Genomic DNA, 22,705 nt, shown 5'->3' with positions numbered 1-22,705 from the left:
TTCTCTGCAAATCCCTCCCGCCATTTTTCTTTTGTGGTTTTAAAAATGTTTTTATCTTTGTTCCTGCTGTATGAAGACCCACACAAAGCAGGAGACTGACTGGATACATAGTAGAAACAATCAAATTTGACTGGTAATAAGTGATGTCAAATGCACACAGTGGACAAACAAAAATTCTAATCTCTTAAAGTAACCGCGGCCACTGGGAGCTGCGGGCGGCCATGCCTGGCAACGGTCAATGTAAACGCTGTCTCGCGGCCCACCAGTGGATTACCCTGACAGGCTGCAGGTTGCCCGCCACTGCTCTCGGTACTGGGGCTGTAGGGCATAAGGAAGAACAACCTAGAGGTTGGTTCGCTACTAATAGCAATTTCTGAGTATCTTCCCCTGGCTGTGTTGTCAAAGCAGGGAGCACTGATTGTTGATGCAGATCTTTATTGCATAAACTACTCTGACACTGTGCATTGGGGTGCATAGACAATACAGTAGAGATCTGACCTGCAGGTAAGAGTTTTGCAGTGTGGTCCAGGAAGAGAATTTTGCCTTATTTAATATTTCAGAAGTTTCTAACAAAAGATATGGATTTCCCTTTGTATGCTATGATTCTTATCTGCCAGACATCCAAAGGGGAGACACATACTCTTCTGTTGTAAAGTTATCTGCAGCTCCCCTTCCCCTTTTTTTTTGTCCTTTTGATGTCATTGCCGTTTCTATTGCAATCATTTTCACTTCTTTCTGTAAAAAATAAACTGGAAATACTATTTTCAATTATTATTCACCTTAGATTTCTTCCAAAAGCCAAAATATTATTTTTGGTGGTTGTTTCTTCCTTTCTGGATTTTATCTGAGAAAAAGACAAACTCTATAGAAACTGCATTTATTTGAGCTGTGCAGTAAAACATGAATCATCAGTGTGTGTCTAGTAACTTACACAAAGAAGCAACGCCTAGTCTTCTTGACCCTTATCAGTTTTGCCCAAGGCAATAATACTACTTGTCACATACTGTGTAAGATGATATCAAGTTCTGCCTTAACTAGAGTGCTGGTATGTTCTGTAATAGAAGGCATGACCACTTAACAAAGCGGAGAGAATTATTTGATCTCTTCTTTTATGCAAAATCACACATTGAGTTCATAAATATGTCTCTATGAATGAACCAGTCAGGATCCATTTCTGATAGGTGGATGAGGTACCTTGAGTGAACAAATATGCTTTTTTCATGAGAGAAGCTTCGAACAAATAATTTTAAATAAAAAAATGCATAATAAACCATTTAAAATCATAATATAAAAAGCTATGTAACATTACTTGATAGTTTGGCTTCTCAAATATGTGAAGTCAAATATTCTTTGCAAAAGGGAATTACAATAAAAACAACTTAGCATGGTATCCATCTTGACAAGCCAAGAAATACCAAAGCAACCAATTTACAATGGCCAACTTGCTACAGTATATTGTGTTGTCATATGATTCTGTCAGGCAGGTCACTTATCACATCCTCTCAAATCCATTCACTTGTGTAAGTAAAGCAGTTGGGTGTGTGCTCTGATAATCTAATTTAGGTAGTATATAAGTGATTCAGTAGGTGGTGCCCTTCCAGATGAATCAGTATTGAATGAGTGTTCGCTCCATAACGCTGTTGGAGTGGAGACATTTTGCTGCTGGTAGTGTCAACTTTTCCATGAGACATAATTATTGTTCTAACCACTTGAGTTCATTAAAGATCATGTTGACTTTGGTATCTTGGCCAAACTCCTTTTGATTACCAAAGTTTACCCAGAAGTTTCAGATTGGAGGGGATATGCAGCCTAATTTGTCCTTAACTACCGATGTGTCCAGCTTCAGTGTGCTGTTAAATAGACGTCATGCATCATGCAGTGGTAGGTGAAATATATAATTTGAAGGTATTATACTGTAGAGAAAATGAAATCAGGATAAGATATTGTTTTTAAACTATTAGGGTCCAACATTGCAGATTTTTTGCAAGCAGAGATCACCCTTCTGAATGGTAGGCAATGTGCTTCCTGTGCTGCAAAAAGGAGCTGCGAAACTTCCCAGAAGTCCTCAAAATCTCTTTGTCTTTGAGAAACTCTTGACAAATCTCTGGAACCCTTAATCCACCTAGTATCACCTGATAGAATATAGTTGTATATTGAATATAAGCATCTTGCTCAAAAGAGCCAGTGGCAGTAATTATCAATGAGTTTCTTGATTTCTTACCTAATTTAATCACTAACATTGCCCACAATGAGTATTGAAAGAAGTTAGTCATGCTGCTCGCATGACCATAGGCAAAAAAAAAAAAAAAAAAAAAAAAAGGAAAACTGAGCAAATGCACTGTGGAAGTACATCCAGAATAAGACAGATGGTTTGAATGAATGTAATATTATTCCTTTAATCATGGAGTTCTGCTAAAGTCAAAGAACAAGACTCCATCTCAAACAGTTTTTGAATGATGGCAGAATCCTGAAATTGAATTACAGCCTTTAGTCAGGTATTGTGTATTTGTTGTATATACAACAATATTTTTGTAAGCCAGTTAGGTGAATACACTGTAAGAGTCTATCAAGCCATAACGATACAAAGTTTACCCTCTAAGTGACATAAGACAGTGATTACATCGTGTTTATGGAGCTGGAAGTGGCTAATTAGAGTGATGCTAAATGATATACAATAATTAATATTTATGTGATTGAGGTAGAAGAAAGATTAGCGTATTCATTATGTTGCAGTGCTCATACAATATATGTTTACTGTTATATGCAATAAAGGGATGCCTAGCATAAGGGATGGGTTTGTTTGGTTTTTTTGCGCGTGGTTTTTAAAGTGTGATTATACAGCCACTAGCACAGTGGGGTCCTGGTCCATATCTGGAGATCTTAGTTTGCTATGGTAGTACAAGAAATAAGTAAGTATTGCATAGGCCATATCTACATGTACAACACTGCAACGGTGCAGTGTTGCTCTGTGCCAACAGGAAAGTGCCCTCCCATTAGCAGAGAAAACCCACCACCGTGAGTGGGATAAGTTATGTTTGCAGGAGAAGTTCTCCCACTACCATAGCGCTGTGCACACTAGCATTTATGTCACTGTAGTTTTCATCATTCGGGGGGACGGAATATTCACACCCCTGCATGACATAAGTTTTGCCGGCATAAGTGGTTGTGCAGACGTAGCCTTAGTTTTAAATAGTGTAGCTGTCATACTTAATGAAATTAAATTGATAGGCTGGGCCTGCTAATCAGGCTATGCTCTTTCCGTTATAATGGTTGTACAAAGAAAACAAGTCTGTTTGAAAACCTTATCTTCACAAATGGCTGGTCTATTCCTTGTTAAAATTCAAAATAATCACATCAGGCCTGATTCTCTACAGTCACAATTTTGTACTCCTATGTAATGCTTTTGACTTCATTGGAGTTACTCCTGATTTATCCAAGTTTAAGTAAGTGGAGAATAAGATCCAGGATTTTTAAGCTACTATATGAATTATCTTCCTTGTCCTATTTTTGGAATTTTTCGTGATTGTTCCTTGTAAGAAATTATCATGGTAGCTCTGGGAGGGAATAGGTTAAAATAACCTCTATTGAGTAGGACAAAGAGTATTAGCCTGCTGCTGTGCTATATTGCCCGTCTGTTCTGCCAAATTATTTTTGATGAGCTTCTTAGAAGTTGCTGCTTTTATCCCGGTGTAGGATTGTCTGTAATTATGTTGTAAGTAGCATTACAAGAGTAAGGGAAGAAGGAAGAAAGACATAGGTCTTTTGTGGGACCTTTTGTAGGCTTCTGTCTCATTATGTTAACAATCTGCCAAGAGAATGGTGTCAGATTTGGAGAGCAGACTAGATTGATTTACTTTTCAGGCCCTTCTACCCAGCCTAATTATTGCATTACAAATGGTGATTCTCTCACCCTTCTGAAGGAGCACTTTGATTAGTGTCTGCAGTGAAGGTGCCAGGGCCTGATACGGTAAGTGCATGTCAACTAGCTTCTTTCATCACATAGTCAAACTGTATAAAACAGCCATTGCTTTGGAGGAGATGATGCACTGTTTTACACAGCTTACAAGAGCTTAAAATTGATAAGGTTAGGACAGTTATGGGTGTTGTCATTCCCCGTTTTTAATGCCCACTCTTATTGCACCAGTAAATACAGGAATGACAGGTAGATGTAAAATGAAAATAAAATTGGTGTGAGCCTGTAGTCTGTCGTCATTGAATTTTGTTTAAAATTCAGGTCAGATTTTTTCCCCTCTTTCATAGACAAGATTGAATGGTTCTAATTGCAAATTGTGATGTAGTTCCAATATCACGGGCACACTTAGCAGCAGATGTGTTTAGTGATTTGACTTGTGAATTGTTTTGGAATTAAACAATAGTAGAGTGATTTTTTTTGCAGGGGACTGGTTAAAGATTTATTTATAAACAGCATTTTTAGCAACTTCCAGTTGACTAGACAAACACAGAATCACACATCAGACTAGACAAACAGTAAGGCCAGGCTGATCCTACACTTCTGTTGAAGTGTTTAGTGTTCCTTCATAAGGAAGAAAGAGTCAACAATAAGTGCCTGATCCCAATGCCACTGAAGTCAGTGTGAGGCTGCTCATTGACTTCAGGGTGGTCCAAAGGAAATATCTAGGCCAGTGGTTCCCAAACTTGTTCCGCTGCTTGTGCAGGGAGAGCCGCTGCCAGGCCAGGCCGCTTTGTTTACCTGCAGCGTCCGCAGGTTTGGCCAATCGCAGCTCCCACTGGCTGCAGTTCGCTGCTCCAGGCCAATGGGAGTTGCTGGAAGTGGCACAGGCCGAGGGACATGCTGGCCACCTCTTCCAACAGCCCCCATTGGCCTGGAGCAGCGAACTGCGGCCATTGGGAGCCACGATCGGCCGAACCTGCGGACGCGGCAGGTAAACAAACTGGCCTGGCCCGCCGGGGGCTTTCCCTGCACAAGTGGCAGAACAAGTTTGGGAACCGCTGATCTAGGCTGATGGGAAAAAAATAAAGACAGCCTGAATATGCAGTAAGAATAGAAAGACAAGTTTCTTCATGGCAAGATCTATTAAACTGTAGAATACTCTGTCAAGGGAAGTAGTGGCAGTCTCATTGCTTGAATCATTTAAAGTGGACTAGACAAAGAACTGGAGAATCTACTACAGGGAAATCCTGAATCTACAGGAAGGCAGAAATGGCAGAAAACTTAATAGGTCTCTTCCATTCTGACTTCTGAGATTCTATGAACACAGCAAACACTTTTTTCACATTAATTTATGCAAACTTTCCACATACTGTGGCCCTGATCCTGCACTGTCTTGCACCTTTTGTAGTCATTTACACTTGTGCCGATAAGTGAAAATAGATGTAACATATTTCCAGATGAGAATAGTAGCATTTTACATCCAATTTGCACTCAATTTGTGTAGATGTAAATGACTACACAAGGTGCAAGGTAGTAAAGAAATCAGACCTTGTGTTCTGAATATATGTGAATAAACAGAAGGCATAGATTTTTTATTTTCTAACTTGTAATTAACATCAAACATATTCTCAGGAAGAAACAATAACTGGGGTTTTGTTATCCTTGCATTTAAAAAAATAAAATTAAATGCAGAGGGTATCCATCTTGGATTAGTTCACTTGATATATAAAAAGGCTGATGTGTTGCTGTGTATTTTGGTTGTCACATGATCACAACTTCTTGGACTGTTCTTGTCACACCAGGATGTACCAGAGCATGAACCGACCAGTCAACTACATACCGCATTTGGAACCGGAAGCGTGCAATCAGGCAGCAGCAGAGACGGTGTAAAAAAGCAAATACAATACAGTACTGTGTTAAATGTAAACCACTAAAAAAAAGGCGGGGGCTGGGGGGAAGCAAACATTTTTCTTCTGGACAGTAAAGTTTTAAAGCTGTATTAAGTCAATGTTCAGTTGTAAACTTTTGAAAGAACAATCATAATGTTTTGTTCAGCGTTACAAACATTTCAGAGTTATGAACTACCTCCTTTCCTGAGGTATTCATAACTCTGAGGTTCTACTGTAAGTTTTTTCAGTGATCGAGAGGAAGTCCTTATTCTAGAGTAAGATGGACATTTTCCTTTACAAATGTTTTGACAGGATTTTTTTAACAAAATGGAAATTTTTAAAAATAAAAGTTCGTGTTGATTCCTCCCCCCCAAAAAACTGCCCTTAACCCACCTAAGCCAGTGGTTCCCCAACTTGTTCCGCCATTTGTGCAGGGAAAGCCCCTGGCAGGCCGGGCCAGTTTGTTTACCTGCCGCATCCGCAGGTTCAGCCGATCGCGGCTCCCAGTGGCCGCGGTTTGCTGCTTCAGGCCAATGGGAGCTGCTGGAAGCGACGTGGGCCGAGGGAGGTACTGGCCGCCGTTTCCAGCAGCTCTCATTGGCCTGGAGCAGCGAACCGCGGCCACTGGGAGCTGTGATTGGCCAAACCTGTGGACGTGGCAGGTAAACAAAGGCCCGCCAGGGCCTTTCCCTGCACAAGCGGCAGAACAAGTTGGGGAACTACTTCCCTAAACTAAATTACATTTTCTATTTTTCATTGTAAAAAAAAAGTTTTATTTTTGTTATTTTTTGTTGTGGAAGAAGAAATCCTTTCCTGTTAAGCTCTGAGGAGTTCCCACTGAGTCACTACTAATCAAATGCTGCAGACTGTTCTAAGGATGTTGTCTTTTTTGAGGGAGATACAAACCTGAGGCTCCGATTACTTGAGGTCACTAAAGATACCATAGTTCTTTTCACTAGCCTATGAGTTAACTTCAGCTTCCCTGCCGAAAGCTTACTTTGAGTTCTGCCTTTCTAAATTCCCCCTGAAGCTTCGTTTTAGACTTACTCACTTCTTGTCCTAGGTGGTTCTTCAGTGTTGTGCATTATTAAACAGTAGGTCTCCATCTCTAATTTCTGTGATTTTCATGAATACAGCAAATACTTTATTGAAGTTAATGTATGCTCCCTTTCAATTACATTCTCAATGTATGTCTGAATATGTAACGATAGTAGGCACAGATCTGTTTCTCAGTTCTCTGACTTGCAATGAATGTAGTATAATTATCAGAAAATGACATTCCTGAAATCTTGAACAGTTGAATCTAGTGAATGTAGGTCCAAAGCTCATTAACTTAGAAAATTTGCTGATGGTTTCTCTTTGTCTTTTTCAATCTTTCAATTCTAGTCTGTGAATATCCACAAAGCCTACAGGACGTCACCTGGATTAGATTACAAATTGTGGTTTTACAATACTGATAACATTTTACAAACATATTGCATGTTCCCTGGATGAAATCTTGGCTCCCTTGGAACCAATAGCAAAACACCTATTGATTTCAGTATAGCTAGACTTTCACCCAGTATATTCATATGCGGGAGTTCTGCTATTGATTTCAGTGGGCTCAGGATTTCAACTTTGTTTCTGTTTTGTATTTGTCTCATTAAAATAAGAGGAGGAGACTATAGTTTTTCCATATGGAGCTGATTCAGCCAGTCTTTCTCATTTGGAATGAACTCTTAGTCCACAATTAAAGTCCTATTGAAATTAGATACACTAGAACCTCAGAGTTATGAACACCAGAATTACAAACTGACCGGTCAACCATATACCTCATTTGGAACCAGAAGTACGCAATCAGGCAGCAGGAGAGACAAAAATAAATTAAAAAAGGGAAAGTTAAAAAAAAATTGACAGACATAATAAAACTGTTTGTGCTTGTTTCATTTAAATGAAGATGGTTAAAAGAAGCATTTTTCTTCTGCATAGTAAAGTTTCAAAGCTATATTAAGTCAATGTTCAGTTGTAAACATTTGAAAGAACAATGATCACGTTTTGTTCAGAGTTACGAACATTTCAGTTACAATCTCCCTTTGCGAGGTGTTCTACTGTACTAGTCAACGTAAGCTCACAAGAATTTAGCTCAGAATCTAGCAATCACAGCAGTCCTTAGTACAATAAATATTCCTCTCCACCTATATTCAAAACTTTGCATATACTTTGGTCAGCTCTTTTGTTGATTATAGTAATCTCTGCTCTGGTCTTTTTACTCTCAACTCTCCAGATCATGGGTGCTGCAGCACCCCTGACTTCAAGTGGTTTCTATCATATACAGCATTTGCAGTTTGTCCAATGGCTCTCAGCACTCCCACTATACAAATTGTTCTAGCACCCCTGTTCCCGATACCAGCCTATCCAAAATAGCTATTGAATCCTCTTCCACTCCTTTTTGTACTAAATATTCAGTGTGTCACCAAATCATGTAGATTTTCCTAAAAAGCACTTTTTTAAAATCAGTCCTTTCCCTTTGTCTCTACAGCTAAAATCTTTTTACGTGGCCTTTAATTATCTTTGACGTACTTTCTTATTCTACCCTTGCTTACTTTGCTTTGCCGATATGTGACGTCTCACCACTCCCGTGACATCCTTCTCCCCACCTTGTTTCCAGACCATCTTTTATGCTGTTCTGCTGCAGCTCTGCAGGTACAACTCTGTGTACAACTCTGCAGGTACAATTCTGTACAATTCTGTATAATGGGCAATTAACTTAATGTCCCTGAGGCCAGGTAAAGACATGGCAGTGAGGCTTAATCCTCTGCTGTTGTGAACCAGTATGCATTCAAATCAATTCTCAGTTGGAAGGAACTTCCAGAAGAATAAAGCATTATTATGAACAATGATTAACTTAATAGTAATATAAATAATTAAAAATGTTATGTATAAAGTGTATACAACATTATACAGAGTTAAGCCTTCCAAGGAGTGGACCTCCCCATTCCGTTAACTGTCATTATAAACCTGTGCATAAATAATGGCCAAGATTTTGAAGAGTTGCTAGTGAATTTAGGTTCCTGGTTTTTGGATACTCATTTGGCATTGCCTTAAAAAGACCCAGAAGATAGCTGCTTAGCATATTATGAAGGCTCCTTTAAGGTGTCTCAAGCTGTGCACCCAAAATAACTAGACTTTTGAAAATCATGCCCAATAAAAATAACAACATTGTCCTTAGGGTCTTATAATATGTTTGCCTTGTTCATATACCATCCAGGAGAGGCCCTTAAAGTACTTACACACATACAAGAATTAAGTCTCACCAGTAGATTTTAAGGAGCATTAAGGAGTCGGAATCCACATTTTACAATTGGAAACTGAGACACAAAGAAATTAAATCTGACCTCAGTTTTAAATATTGTCCATTTAAATGCTAACAGCGCATGCAAGGAGCAATTTCTCTTCTTCCCCTTGCCCCACAACAAAAAAATGGCAAAAAAGTTACATTAATGCAATATTGGGAATACAAATGTTAATGCACAGAAATCAGGAAATAAAATTGGGTACTCTGTAATCCATCTATAATGTCATATAGCTCATCTTCCACAGCCCATTCCCACCATACTTCATCATTCCCACTCATTGTGTTATGTCTAGAACATATGGTGTAAGCTCTTTTGGGCTGGGATTGTGATTTTCCATCATGTTTGCTAAGTATCTAGCATGCCTTTAACTATAAAAATTAATAACTATAAAAGCCGATGCTGTTCTGACTTACACACCACACAGCCCCAGTGACCTTACGATTTGGCTTGCTGTGTAGACTTAGGTATGCTTTTAACGGCCTAAGTAGTAAACAAACAAAATTTCTTCTCTCAGTTATACAGGAATACCTTCAGAATAACTGAGAGCAGAATTGCAATATGTGTGAGTTAATTACAAAGTAACCTTAACTTAATTTCCTGACTTGTACATTTCAATTCAAACCTCAATGTGGCAATAACCTTTATTTTTCTTCACTTATTTGTTCAAAATGGAGCATGAGGAATACTGAAGTTGTGGCAATACAATGTCATGCTCACAACTTTAATTACCACGTAGCTTTCTCTTTCTGTATCACAAAAAGAAAAGGAGTACTTGTGGCACCTTAGAGACTAACCAATTTATTTGAGCATAAGCTTTCGTGAGCTACAGCTCACTTCATCAGATGCAAGTGAGCTGTAGCTCACGAAAGCTTATGCTCAAATAAATTGGTTAGTCTATAAGGTGCCACAAGGACTCCTTTTTGCGAATACAGACTAACACGGCTGTTACTCTGAAACCTTTCTGTACCACGTATCACATGAGGGTGTTTATGCCATCATAGAATCATAGAATCATAGAATATGAGGGTTGGAAGGGACCCCAGAAGGTCATCTACTCCAACCCCCTGCTCAAAGCAGGACCAATTCCCAGTTAAATCATCCCAGCCAGGGCTTTGTCAAGCCTGACCTTAAAAACCTCTAAGGAAGGAGATTCTACCACCTCCCTAGGTAACGCATTCGAGTGTTTCACCACCCTCTTAGTGAAAAAGTTTTTCCTAATATCCAATCTAAACCTCCCCCACTGCAACTTGAGACCATTACTCCTCGTTCTGTCATCTGCTACCATTGAGAACAGTCTAGAGCCATCCTCTTTGGAACCCCCTTTCAGGTAGTTGAAAGCAGCTATCAAATCCCCCCTCATTCTTCTCTTCTGCAGGCTAAACAATCCCAGCTCCCTCAGCCTCTCCTCATAACTCATGTGTTCCAGTCCCCTAATCATTTTTGTTGCCCTTCACTGGACTCTCTCCAATTTATCCACATCCTTCTTGAAGTGTGGGGCCCAAAACTGGACACAGTACTCCAGATGAGGCCTCACCAATGTCAAATAGAGGGGAACGATCACGTCCCTCGATCTGCTCGCTATGCCCCTACTTATACATCCCAAAATGCCATTGGCCTTCTTGGCAACAAGGGCACACTGCTGACTCATATCCAGCTTCTCGTCCACTGTCACCCCTAGGTCCTTTTCCGCAGAACTGCTGCCTAGCCATTCGGTCCCTAGTCTGTAGCTGTGCATTGGGTTCTTCCGTCCTAAGTGCAGGACCCTGCACTTATCCTTATTGAACCTCATCAGATTCCTTTTGGCCCAATCCTCCAATTTGTCTAGGTCCTTCTGTATCCTATCCCTCCCCTCCAGCGTATCTACCACTCCTCCCAGTTTAGTATCATCTGCAAATTTGCTGAGAGTGCAATCCACACCATCCTCCAGATCATTTATGAAGATATTGAATAAAACCGGCCCCAGGACCGACCCTTCGGGTACTCCACTTGATACCGGCTGCCAACTAGACATGGAGCCATTGATCACTACCCGTTGAGCCCGACAATCTAGCCAGCTTTCTACCCACCTTATAGTGCATTCATCCAGCCCATACTTCCTTAACTTGCTGACAAGAATACTGTGGGAGACAGTGTCAAAAGCTTTGCTAAAGTCAAGAAACAATACATCCACTGCTTTCCCTTCATCCACAGAACCAGTAATCTCATCATAAAAGGCGATTAGATTAGTCAGGCATGACCTTCCCTTGGTGAATCCATGCTGGCTGTTCCTGATCACTTTCCTCTCATGCAAGTGCTTCAGGATTGATTCTTTGAGGACCTGCTCCATGATTTTTCCAGGGACTGAGGTGAGGCTGACTGGCCTGTAGTTCCCAGGATCCTCCTTCTTCCCTTTTTTAAAGATTGGCACTACATTAGCCTTTTTCCAGTCATCCGGGACTTCCCCGGTTCGCCACGAGTTTTCAAAGATAATGGCCAATGGCTCTGCAATCACAGCCGCCAATTCCTTCAGCACTCTCGGATGCAACTCGTCCGGCCCCATGGACTTATGCACGTCCAGCTTTTCTAAATAGTCCCTAACCACCTCTATCTCCACAGAGGGCTGGCCATCTCTTCCCCATTTTGTGATGCCCAGCGCAGCAGTCTGGGAGCTGACCTTGTTAGTGAAGACAGAGGCAAAAAAAGCATTGAGTACATTAGCTTTTTCCACATCCTCTGTCAGTAGGTTGCCTCCCTCATTCAGTAAGGGGCCCACAGATTCCTTGGCTTTCTTCTTGTTGCCAACATACCTGAAGAAACCCTTCTTGTTACTCTTGACATCTCTGGCTAGCTGCAGCTCCAGGTGCGATTTGGCCCTCCTGATATCATTCCTACATGCCCGAGTAATATTTTTATACTCTTCCCTGGTCAGATGTCCAACCTTCCACTTCTTGTAAGCTTCTTTTTTATGTTTAAGATCCGCTAGGATTTCACCATTAAGCCAAGCTGGTCGCCTGCCATATTTACTATTCTTTCGACTCATCGGGATGGTTTGTCCCTGTAACCTCAACAGGGATTCCTTGAAATACAGCCAGCTCTCCTGGACTCCTTTCCCCTTCAAGTTAGTCCCCCAGGGGATCCTGGCCATCCGTTCCCTAAGGGAGTCGAAGTCTGCTTTCCTGAAGTCCAGGGTCCGTATCCTGCTGCTTACCTTTCTTCCCTGCGTCAGGATCCTGAACTCAACCAACTCATGGTCACTGCCTCCCAGATTCCCATCCACTTTTGCTTCCCCCACTAATTCTATCCGGTTTGTGAGCAGTAGGTCAAGAAAAGCACCCCCCTAGTTGGCTCCTCTAGCACTTGCGCCAGGAAATTGTCCCCTACGCTTTCCAAAAACTTCCTGGATTGCCTATGTACCGCTGTATTGCTCTCCCAGCAGATATCAGGAAAATTAAAGTCACCCATGAGAATCGGCATGCGATCTAGTAGGTTCCGCGAGCTGCCGGAAGAAAGCCTCATCTACCTCATCCCCCTGGTCCGGTGGTCTATAGCAGACTCCCACCACTACATCACTCTTGTTGCACACACTTCTAAACTTAATCGAGAGACACTCAGGTTTTTCTGCAGTTTCGTACCGGAGCTCTGAGCAGTCACACTGCTCCCTTACATACAGTGCTACTCCCCCACCTTTTCTGCCCTGCCTGTCCTTCCTGAACAGTTTATAACCATCCATGACAGTACTCCAGTCATGCGAGTTATCCCACCAAGTCTCTGTTATTCCGATCACATCATAGTTCCTTGACATCACCAGGACCTCCAGTTCTCCCTGCTTGTTTCCAAGGCTTTGTTCATTTGTATATAAGCACTTGAGATAACCTGTTGATCGCCCCTCATTCCCAGTATGAGGCAGGAGCCCTCCCCTCACAGACATTCCTGCCTGTGCTTCCTCCCGGTATCCCGCTTTCCCACTTACCTCAGGGCTTTGGTCTCCTTCCCCCGGTGAACCTAGTTTAAAGCCCTCCTCACTAGGTTAGCCAGCCTGCTGGCAAAGATGCTCTTCCCTCTCTTCGTAAGATGGAGCCCGTCTCTGCCCAGCACTCCTCCTTCATGGAACACCATCCCATGGTCAAAGAAACCAAAGCCTTCTCTCCGACACCACCTGCGTAGCCATTCGTTGACTTCCACGATTCGACGCTCCCTACCTAGGCCTTTTCCTTCCACGGGGAGGATGGACGAGAACACCACTTGCACCTCCAACTCCTTTATCCTTCTTCCTAGAGCCACATAGTCCGCAGTGATCTGCTCAAGGTCATTCTTGGCAGTATCATTGGTGCCCACATGGAGAAGCAGGAAGGGGTAGCGATCCGAGGGCTTGATGTTTCTCGGCAGTCTCTCTGTCACATCGCGAATCCTAGCTCCTGGCAAGCAGCAGACTTCTCGGTTTTCCCGGTCAGGGCGGCATATAGATGACTCAGTCCCCCGGAGGAGAGAGTCCCCGACCACCACCACCCGCCTTCTCCTCTTGGGAGTGGTGGTCGTGGAACTCCCAACCTCAGGACATAGCATCTCATGCCTTCCAACCATCGGAGTCTCCTTCTGCTTTCTCGCCCCAGACATATCATCTGGTCCACTCTCCGCAACGATACCTGTGGAGAGAACATGAAAGCGGTTAATTACCTGTGTCTGTGTTACTGGAACCCGGACATTCCGCTTACCTCTTCTGGAGGTCACATGTTGCCACGCTTCTTCACTGGCCTCTTGGCTCCTCTGTGCAACCTGCTCTATATCTGTAGAGCTTTGTGCCCCTAGAAGCCTATCCTGAGTTTTGTCCAGAAAATCCTCAGTTTCTCGTATGCAACGCAGGGTCGTTATCTGTTGCTCCAGACCTTCAATCTTCTCTTCCAATATGGAGACCAGCTTGCACTTTGTACAGACAAAGTTGCTTCTGTCCTGTGGAAGAAAGACAAACATGGCACATCCAGTGCAGGTCACAACAGCTGAACCCCCCCCCCCCTTCCATATCACCTTCCTACTATGAGCTTCCTCAGAGCAGTTTGCAAGACGTAAGCCTCACTGGGCTCACTCCAGGCGAACTCCCAGGCAAACTCCTGCTGTGTGCTGCTCTGCTGTCCCCGCTGCTCAGTTGGTTCACCGCTGCTCAGCTGGTTTGCGAAACTCTGGCTATTTTTAAACAGCCAGGCTTCCCTGACGCAAACAAACAGTCACCCTACAGCCTGCCCCCTGCAGGCTAGCAGCCAATCAGACACTCACTGAGGCTCTCACACTGCCCCCCCAGCAAACACGCGCTCGGATACTTCCTCAGCAAGCAAACAAACACACACGGATACTTACCAGTCCCAGGCAAACTCCTGCTGTGTGCTGCTCAGCTGGTTCGCCGCTGCTCAGCTGGTTCGCGAAGCTCTGGCGAAACATCATTCTTGCCTTGTATAATTGTGATCTGAAACCTTAATTTGAATTGTCCAAAGGAAGGTTGAATGAACATCCTCTGCTAGTAAATATAACAGCTGGGCTTCTCTTCATTCCCCAAGCAATAGTTATGGGAAATTTCAAGTGTAACATAACTGTTGCGCTTTAGCAGTCAGCTGGCACAGTGATAGGGCTACAACTGTGGAAAGTGGCAAAGTACACAAGAGCACAGTGGAGTTCGATCCTGTTTTACCTTTGCTAACAAAAGCCTTGTAAAATTTCAGGTTTTATGATAAATAACCACATACTTCATTATGTCATTTGTACACATGCCTGCAGTTAACAAACAAGCAGTAGGAGCTGGCTGCCCCCTTATAGAACCTCCTAGATGAGTCAGGAGAGGGTTAATGTATTGTAGTACTGTTGTGTGTTTCTCTGTCCTTGTCAGATAATCTCTGAGTTTAATCTTCATTCACTAATTAGTGTGTATAAGCATGTCTTACTTTTGTGTCATTGGATGCTGTCATTCCAAGAATGCAGTTGAAAAGAATTTAGGACAATGCTCCTTGAAAAGAGGGGAGAGATTCCAGAGTGCTCAGTCCCCAGCACAGGCTTTTACTCCAGTGACTAGAACTGGTTTGTCAACAGCTCCATCTGCAGCCCATGGATAGCCCTGTGTGCTTCACATTATCATGCTCTATGCTCGCAGAACACAGTTGTCTGTTAAAATTAGATTTGAAAGGCAACACCTTAGAACACCTTTTTTTGTGGTTGAAATTTTGGCAGTGTCAGGTTTTATATGATTTTTGAGAGTATAGCTGTAGGCTTTGTCAACGGAAACTTGCTGAGAAAGAACGGTGGGGGTGGTAAATGAGGAAGAAACTGTCACTGTTGTTGAAGGCCTGCAATCGGGCATAATAAACTCTCCAGTCAGCTGTTTAAACAAGTACACAGCAAATTAAATTCATCTCTGGGTTTTGTTTTTCTCTTGGAGAAAATTGATTTATCTGAGTGGGTTTTTTTTAAATATTGTAGTTATTAATAACAAAGGCAGTTTCTAAGCTGTCCTGTACTTGGTACTGTCTCCCTTGTGTTTTGAGAATGAGCAGTGCAGAGCTGTCTGCCAAAGTTATCTGAATAATCTGTATGCCCAGCAGTAGTATTGTCAATAGTGTTTCTCTAGCAAAGGGGTGTGTGAGGGGCAGAGATTAGTATTGCTTATGTCTATTTATAGTTGGGGTCTGAGGTTTTGCAACACAAGAGGGCTGTGTCAGTCTTTTCTAGTTACCTGTAATGGAAATAGCTTTGTTTGTTTGTTTTTAATTTAAAAAAAAATGTGGGAAGATGTGGGGGATGGTGGTCTAAACTTAACTGTAACCTTTGTTTTATTGAACTGAGTTCTGGTAATTTAGAGTAATGCTTCATCTGTTGTTTGTATTGCACACATGTAGCCCTCCATACATGCCTACATAGATGGGTTTTCCAGTATCCTCTAAAAAGTCAACAAATTAGAGTCACTTTGGTTGGGCTGTGAAGTGAATTGTAAAGTCAAGGAGCCCTCACACAGTACCACCTACCAGCAGCTCCCTCTTTCTTATGCCAAGGGAGCTCTGGTTTAAGCGCTTCCGATGATCTCAACACATGGGGCGAGTCAGTCTCTCAGGTAGGCTAGTCTCAAGGCATTTAGGGATTCATAAGTCAAAAACAACACTTAAACTCCACCTGGAAAACTTGAGGCAGCCAATGCAGAATCTGGAGAGCAGCTGTTTCATGCTTACAAAACGACTTTCAGCTTAACACGCGGACTGCTACCTTCTAAACCAGATTGTTTCCAATTTTAGGTGTATGCCATGTAAAGGACACTGCAATTGTCAAACCTTGAACTAACACAGGCATTGATGATGGCAGCGAGTGGTAATGATGACATTGCCTTGCCAGGTGATTTATAAGAGTGCATTAAAACAGAGGGGCAGTCCGTCCTGTTTAGTTTCGTGAATGGGAGTGAGAAAGGTGAAAGAAAGGGAGTGCCGCCTTTGTGGTATAGTTTTCCATTTCTCCAGACCCCACCGAAGTCCATACAGGACATCATCATCCTGGAAACCCATAGGATCAGCATGTTCTTTCTCATTCTCTCTCATGGGAATTCATGGGTCACACTGTCTTACAGAGCTTGGGTAGGACAGGAGGACGGTCAGAGGCACAAGACCTCCACATGGGTCTCCCTATCATTAAGCAGAGCTCTTAAGAATCTTGAGCTCTGAGTTTAATTTATTAATCTTTATTTTTGTGGTTTAAATATACTGCTAGATTCATATGGGGACAACACCTTATACCCCTAAGAGGGGAAATCTGGTAGAAACTGTGCAAGTTCAAAACTTGGGGAGTTAAGTCCTCTACATAGGAAAAAGCTGCATAGGTAGCTGTATGGACAGTTATAAGTATGTTTATCATTTCTGATCTCTGAATACATTTTTCACTTTCAAATTCTGTTCTCAAAAGTTTTTACAGACACTTTGCAGAAATAGATATTGTTTTATTTTATTTGCCCCTAGAATTGTATGGAGTACTGCGCCCCTTTGCCTAAGTTATCTCACTGAAAATCTTAACTGAGTATCCTCTTTATTAGTAATGACTTAGATTTTATAGCACCTTTCAAATGCTTTATGAACTTAATTAACTGAGGTATGTATTATTCATAGAGATACTTCACATGCTGTTGAAATGCAGCCACCTCTGGGGTAGAATGTGGCAGCTGTTTAACAATGTGCGTCAACATCACACAACAGTTTAAAGCAGGGAGTGAAGGATACTGTATTCAATTGAAAATGTTTACGAAATGTGTTCCCTGATCAGCTTTTTTAACCACACTCTTTATTGTGACTATAATCAAATGGATTTCATTTTAAATTAAGGGAGAAAAGCAAGCCTTTTCCTTGTGCTTCCACTGACAAAATATAGTGCTGACAGGATATGTTGTGATGTATTCATTACAAGGGAAGAAAACAATACGTAGTCAGTCTGGGAAGAGGGGAAAAAAAAGCCACAAACAGAATCAGATTCAGCAACTTCCCAACAACTCTGTTGTTTTTTCAGCTTTAGCAATGATAACATGGAGTCTAGAGTAAACACTGTAAAATGGAATACCAAAAGGATCTTCCTTTCTAATATACTATACAGAATAAAACAAACACAAAAAAAGACAAGTGGAAAATGTAACAGAAGCTCATGCTATTATCACAACTAAAGGGAAACAAACTAGAATGTCAATGTAATCTGAAAAATAGCAACTTTATCTTTAGAGACTGTAGGTCATGTTTGCAATTCACATGTGTTTTGTTCTGTAATTGCACATCATATATAATGTCATATTAGTGGAAAATTTATACAGAACTTAAAAACATACTTTTTTTCCTTTAATTAATGTCTATAAAGGTTTATTTAATGATAATATTTTTGCTCAGAATCCCACAGAGCAGGGCTTAACATCCCATGAATTGACCATTCCAGATGATGTCTTGGAGCTGTGTGAAACATTAGTGCATTACTGGCATGTCCTTTAAAGTATTAAAGGGAAAAAGAAATTATGTGATACCACAGTTATTTAATTTCTATTATTGATTTAGCTGACTATATAAAAGGATTCCCAGAATTTAATGTGAGTAGTATGACAAAACTGCATCAAATAGATTCTTATTTGATTACACAAATAAAGTGAGAGTTGAACTTTCAAACTGAAAAGAAAACCACCCAAGAGGACTTCTGCACTTCATGAGAGGGATTGTGCAGGGGTTGGTCTTTGACCCTACATTATTTAATATTTTTTATCAATGTTTTGGAAGAAAACATATAATCATTACTGATTAAGTTTGCAGATGACACAAAGATTGAGAGTATTGTAAATAATGAAGAGGACAGGTTACTGATACAGAGCTATATAGATTCCTTAGTAAGCAAAAACTATGTGTTTCAACATGGTCAAATGTAAATGTATACATCTAGTAACAAACAGTGCGAGCCATGAGTCTGGAAAATGACATGGGGGTCATGGTGGATAATCAGCTGAACATGAGCTTCCAGGGCAACACTGTGGCTACAAGTACTAATGTGTATAAATAGGGGAATGTTGAGTAGTAATATACAAATTTATATTGTCTCTGAATTAGGTATTGATGCAACCACTGCTGGAATACTCTGTCAGTTCTCTCCACAATTCAAGTAGGAGGCTGGAAAAATTGGGGAGGATTCAGAAAATATCCATGAGTATGATTAAAGGATTAGAAAACATACCTCATAGTGAGAGACTCAAAGGCCTGGAGCATCACAGTGCCTAAGTGTTAGTGACCTAGAAAATCACTGTAATTCACAAATTTAAGTGCCTTGGCTCCCTGTACAATGAATAGGGAGATATAGGTTCACAAAACGGTTATGCTAGGCAGGGAGCCCCCTAAGCATGGGCACGGGAACTAGAAGTGCAGGAGTGCTGCAGCACCCCCAGGATTTATACGGGGTCCCGGCCACCAGCCTCGTGTCTGGGGTTCTGCACCTGGCACCCAGCCCTGCGCCCGGGGTCCTGGACCTGAGAGTCTGCTCCCTGCCCCTGCCCCCAGGGCTCTGCTCCCTGGCCCCATGCCTGGGGCTTGGATCCCAGCCATCAGCCCAGTGCCCCAGCCACTGGCCCTGTGCCTGTGGCCTTGTGCCTGGGGCCCCACTCCTGGGGTCTCAGCCATTGGCCCCGCACCCAGGGCTCCATTCCTGGCCCCGTGCCCACTCCCAGCTGTGGACCCAGCCTTGGCCCCCTTACCCCTGCCTGGGTTCCCCCCTCCCGAAGACACAGCCCTTCTCCTGGCCCCAGCTCTGGGGGATAAGGGGAGGTGCGGACAGGGGTAAGAGGGAGCATGAGGTAAAAAGTAAAAACTGCTTTCAGCACCCCCACTATTAAGTGTTCCAGCGCCACTGCCCCTAAAATAACCTATGGGAGATACTGACCAGAAGGGTGTGTGCTAAATACCACCCCTCTCATGGAGATAGGTCCCTAAATCCAGGCTGCAGGGAGGTATTTATATCTCCTAGTGATTTTCAGTTATGAACCATCTCCTAGAGTTACGGCCACCAATTTAAGAAGAAGCTGGAGTCGTGGGGAACAGGGAATCAGAAAAAGGAGCTCGTTTGTTACTTTTTTGCCTAGCAGTTAAGGTACTTCCCTGTAATGTAGAAGACCCCAGTTCAAGTCCCCCAACCACTTGAGGGGGAGAGGATTTGTTATCTCTCTGGTGATCCTCCTGACCACTGAGCTATGGAATATTCTGGTGTGGGCTCCCTCAGTTCTCCTACTGAATCTGTTACATTCTGGATAAATAATGAAAGAGTGATTGAAACGGGGACTGGACCCATGGTCTCCCACTGCCCAGGTGTGTGTGGACTACAGAGTCAGTCTCATTCTCTCTCTCTGGCCAATGACAGTTCCACTGTTCCAGTGTGTAGGAGACCCAGGATGCAGTCCCCATACTCCAATGAGCCGCACATCAGAATATCCTTTAGTCCAATGGTTAGAGCTTTAACCAGGGGTCTCCCATATCCCAGGTGAGTTTCCTAACCATTGAGCTTAGTTATGAGGGAGGTCTTCCTCCTACCCCTCTCCGCCACTGTTTTGTGTCAACTCACCTGTGGTTCTCAATCCAATAGGTGTCCTCTGAAAACCTTCCAGGTGGAGAACTTCCAGTGAAATCAATAAGATTGGAGATGCAGGATTAGAAACCTTAATCTTCTTTGCCTTCGCCTTGTTCCATTAGTCAGGGCTGGCAGCTCTTTTTCTTCATCTCCAAGAGTTCCTGTCAAGCGCACCTTCCGAACTGACACTGACCCTCTTCGTGTCTTCCTTCTGCATCTCAAAACACCTTTTGGGGGAATCTTCATTATGGTCATTGCCCCATAACTACTAGATATTCAATCATAGAAATCATAGAATATCAGGGTTGGAAGGGACCTCAGGAGGTCATCTCGTCCAACCCCCTGCTCAAAGCAGAACCAATCCCCAATTTTTGCCCCAGATCCCAAATGGCCCCCTCAAGGATTGGACTCACAACCCTGGGTTTAGCAGGCCAATGCTCAAACCACTGAGCTATCCCTCCCCCCAAAAAACAGGACCAATCCCCAATTTTTGCCCCAGATATCTAAATGGCCCCCTCAAGGATTGAACTCACAACCCTGGGTTTAGCAGGCCATGCTCAAACCACTGAGCTATCCCTCCCTCTGTATTCATGTAGTTTGCAGATGACACAAAGATTGAGAGTATCTCGCCAGACATAGTGTCACATGACACAATCATCTCTGCTTTTCCATGATGGGGGCAATTTGCATCATGGCTCATACCATTTCATTGCATAGCCTATACACACGTCTCTCACCTAGTGTCCACCTGAGCTTTCTCATTAAAGATCAAGCTGTTAATATGAATTATAATTTATTTGGCTACATTCAAGCTCTTTTCTGATATGACAAACAAATTCCACTCACAAGGATGACCTTTTTGTATGTCTATTTTCTTTTCCTCTCAGATTACAGCATTGAACAATGGACCAAGTGTGTTAAGGGGGAGGTGTGTCTTTCTCTGGAGGATTAGGTATTGTCCTGTTCCAGAGGCAGAATGTTGGGTTTGATGGACCAGTTTATCAGGGCAAATTGTATATTCCAGCAATATATTCAACAAAGAGTTACTGTCTGTTGTCTACCATCTGCTGAGCATCTGATGTCATTACATTTAGTTCATGGATGCAGTCAATTCAGGTAGTAAATTATTCTGTTAAACATCATAATGGACACTTCCCCACATGAACACTGCTGCTGTTCTTACTTTTGGTTTTTGAGATTTCAGTTATCTGGGAAATAAAACTGAGTAGAAAAGTTCTTATCAAGTATTTTCCTATAATTAAAAATACCAGATCAGATTCTTCACTGCCTTGAACCTTGTGCAGTCACTTACACCTGTGGAAAGTCGGTGTAAAATGAGCTCTGAATGATTACATTGATAACATAATTACCATGTTAGCATGTGCAAATATGCTAAGTAGTAAAGAATAAACCCCACCAATCACAAATGGTAATAGTACTGTGGTGTCACCATGATAAGATAATCTAGCAAGTGTAGGATCACACTGTATGTGTGTTTAAACCAGTGGTGGGGAACCTGTAGCCGTGGGCTGCACGTGGCCCATCAGGGTAATCCGCTGGCGGGCCTCAAGACAGTTAGTTTACATTTGAAGGGCTGCCTGCAGCTCCCAGTGGCTGCAGTTTGCTCTTCCCAGCCAATGGGAGCTACGGAAAGCGGTGGCCTGCACATCCCTGCTGCCTGCACCGCTTTCCATAGCTCCCATTGGCCAGGAATGGCAAACCGTGGCCACTGGGAGCTTTGGGCAGCCATGCAAATGTAAACAAACTGTCTCGCGGTCCACCAGCGGATTACCCTGACAGGCTGCATGCAGCCCGAGGGCTGCAGGTTGCCCACCACTGGTTTAAACTGTTCTACGCTGGATAATGGGAAGGCTGAATAGAATGTACAGCTGGAAATTTGTGTGTCTCTTGTTCTAATACCTATTTGTATCTCATGGGGATATCGTGGGAACAGTTCCATTGAGAACAGTAACTAGTGACAGGCGACAAGCATGACTTGTCAGTTAAGCCATGTGAATTGACAGTATGTCTGGACTAAACTGGTGTTAGTCTGATCATTTGAATGCTCGTTGGGCTAAAAGAAAAAAAAATACAAATTGGAAGTGTCTGATAGGCTTGCTGCCATAATTGAAGCTTTCTTGATTGTGGACATTAAAGGCAGCCCACCTTCTGTGTCATAACAGGCTGTAACATTGTATTTAAATGACAACTGCCAATATAGGTTGAGTTAACAAGTCTGTAGTTCTCAGAGGTACTATAAAAATGCTAACCAGCCAAACCCATAACATTTGTTCCTAAGTGCTGTGTGCACTAATAAGGAGAGAAGAGAAGGAACAGTAGCCTTGATTCTGTTTTGTTTTGTTTTTCCACCGCAGTGACTGGAAAATAGCATTAATCACACGACATGTTATTTTTCAAGTTGCCTACAACCAACTGCAATAATACTGTTGGACCCATACTGAGCTGTTTGCAGCACCTGCAAAGCCTGCCTAACCCTA

The 22,705-nt window shown here is 42.4% G+C and overlaps 1 protein-coding gene across 17 annotated transcripts in view; it reads left to right on the top strand.

Moving 5' to 3' along the window:
• The window catches only part of PCDH9 (protocadherin 9), an 894,725-nt gene that overhangs the window by 484,624 nt on the left and 387,396 nt on the right, over window positions 1–22,705 (top strand). Inside the window, exon 3 of one of the 17 annotated variants that reach the window (XM_073346325.1) lies at window positions 8,450–8,510. The exons of the other annotated variants lie outside the window; for them this stretch is intronic. Within the exon in view, the coding sequence (XP_073202426.1) occupies window positions 8,450–8,510 (61 nt within the window). The remainder of the gene's footprint in view (window positions 1–8,449; window positions 8,511–22,705) is intronic. 17 annotated transcript variants of the gene reach the window in all.

The sequence above is a fragment of the Lepidochelys kempii genome, chromosome 1, assembly GCF_965140265.1.
Source record: "Lepidochelys kempii isolate rLepKem1 chromosome 1, rLepKem1.hap2, whole genome shotgun sequence".
NCBI lineage: Eukaryota > Metazoa > Chordata > Testudines > Cheloniidae > Lepidochelys > Lepidochelys kempii.
Note: the sequence above shows the minus strand (reverse complement) of the source record. Positions and strands in the feature narration are given on the sequence as shown.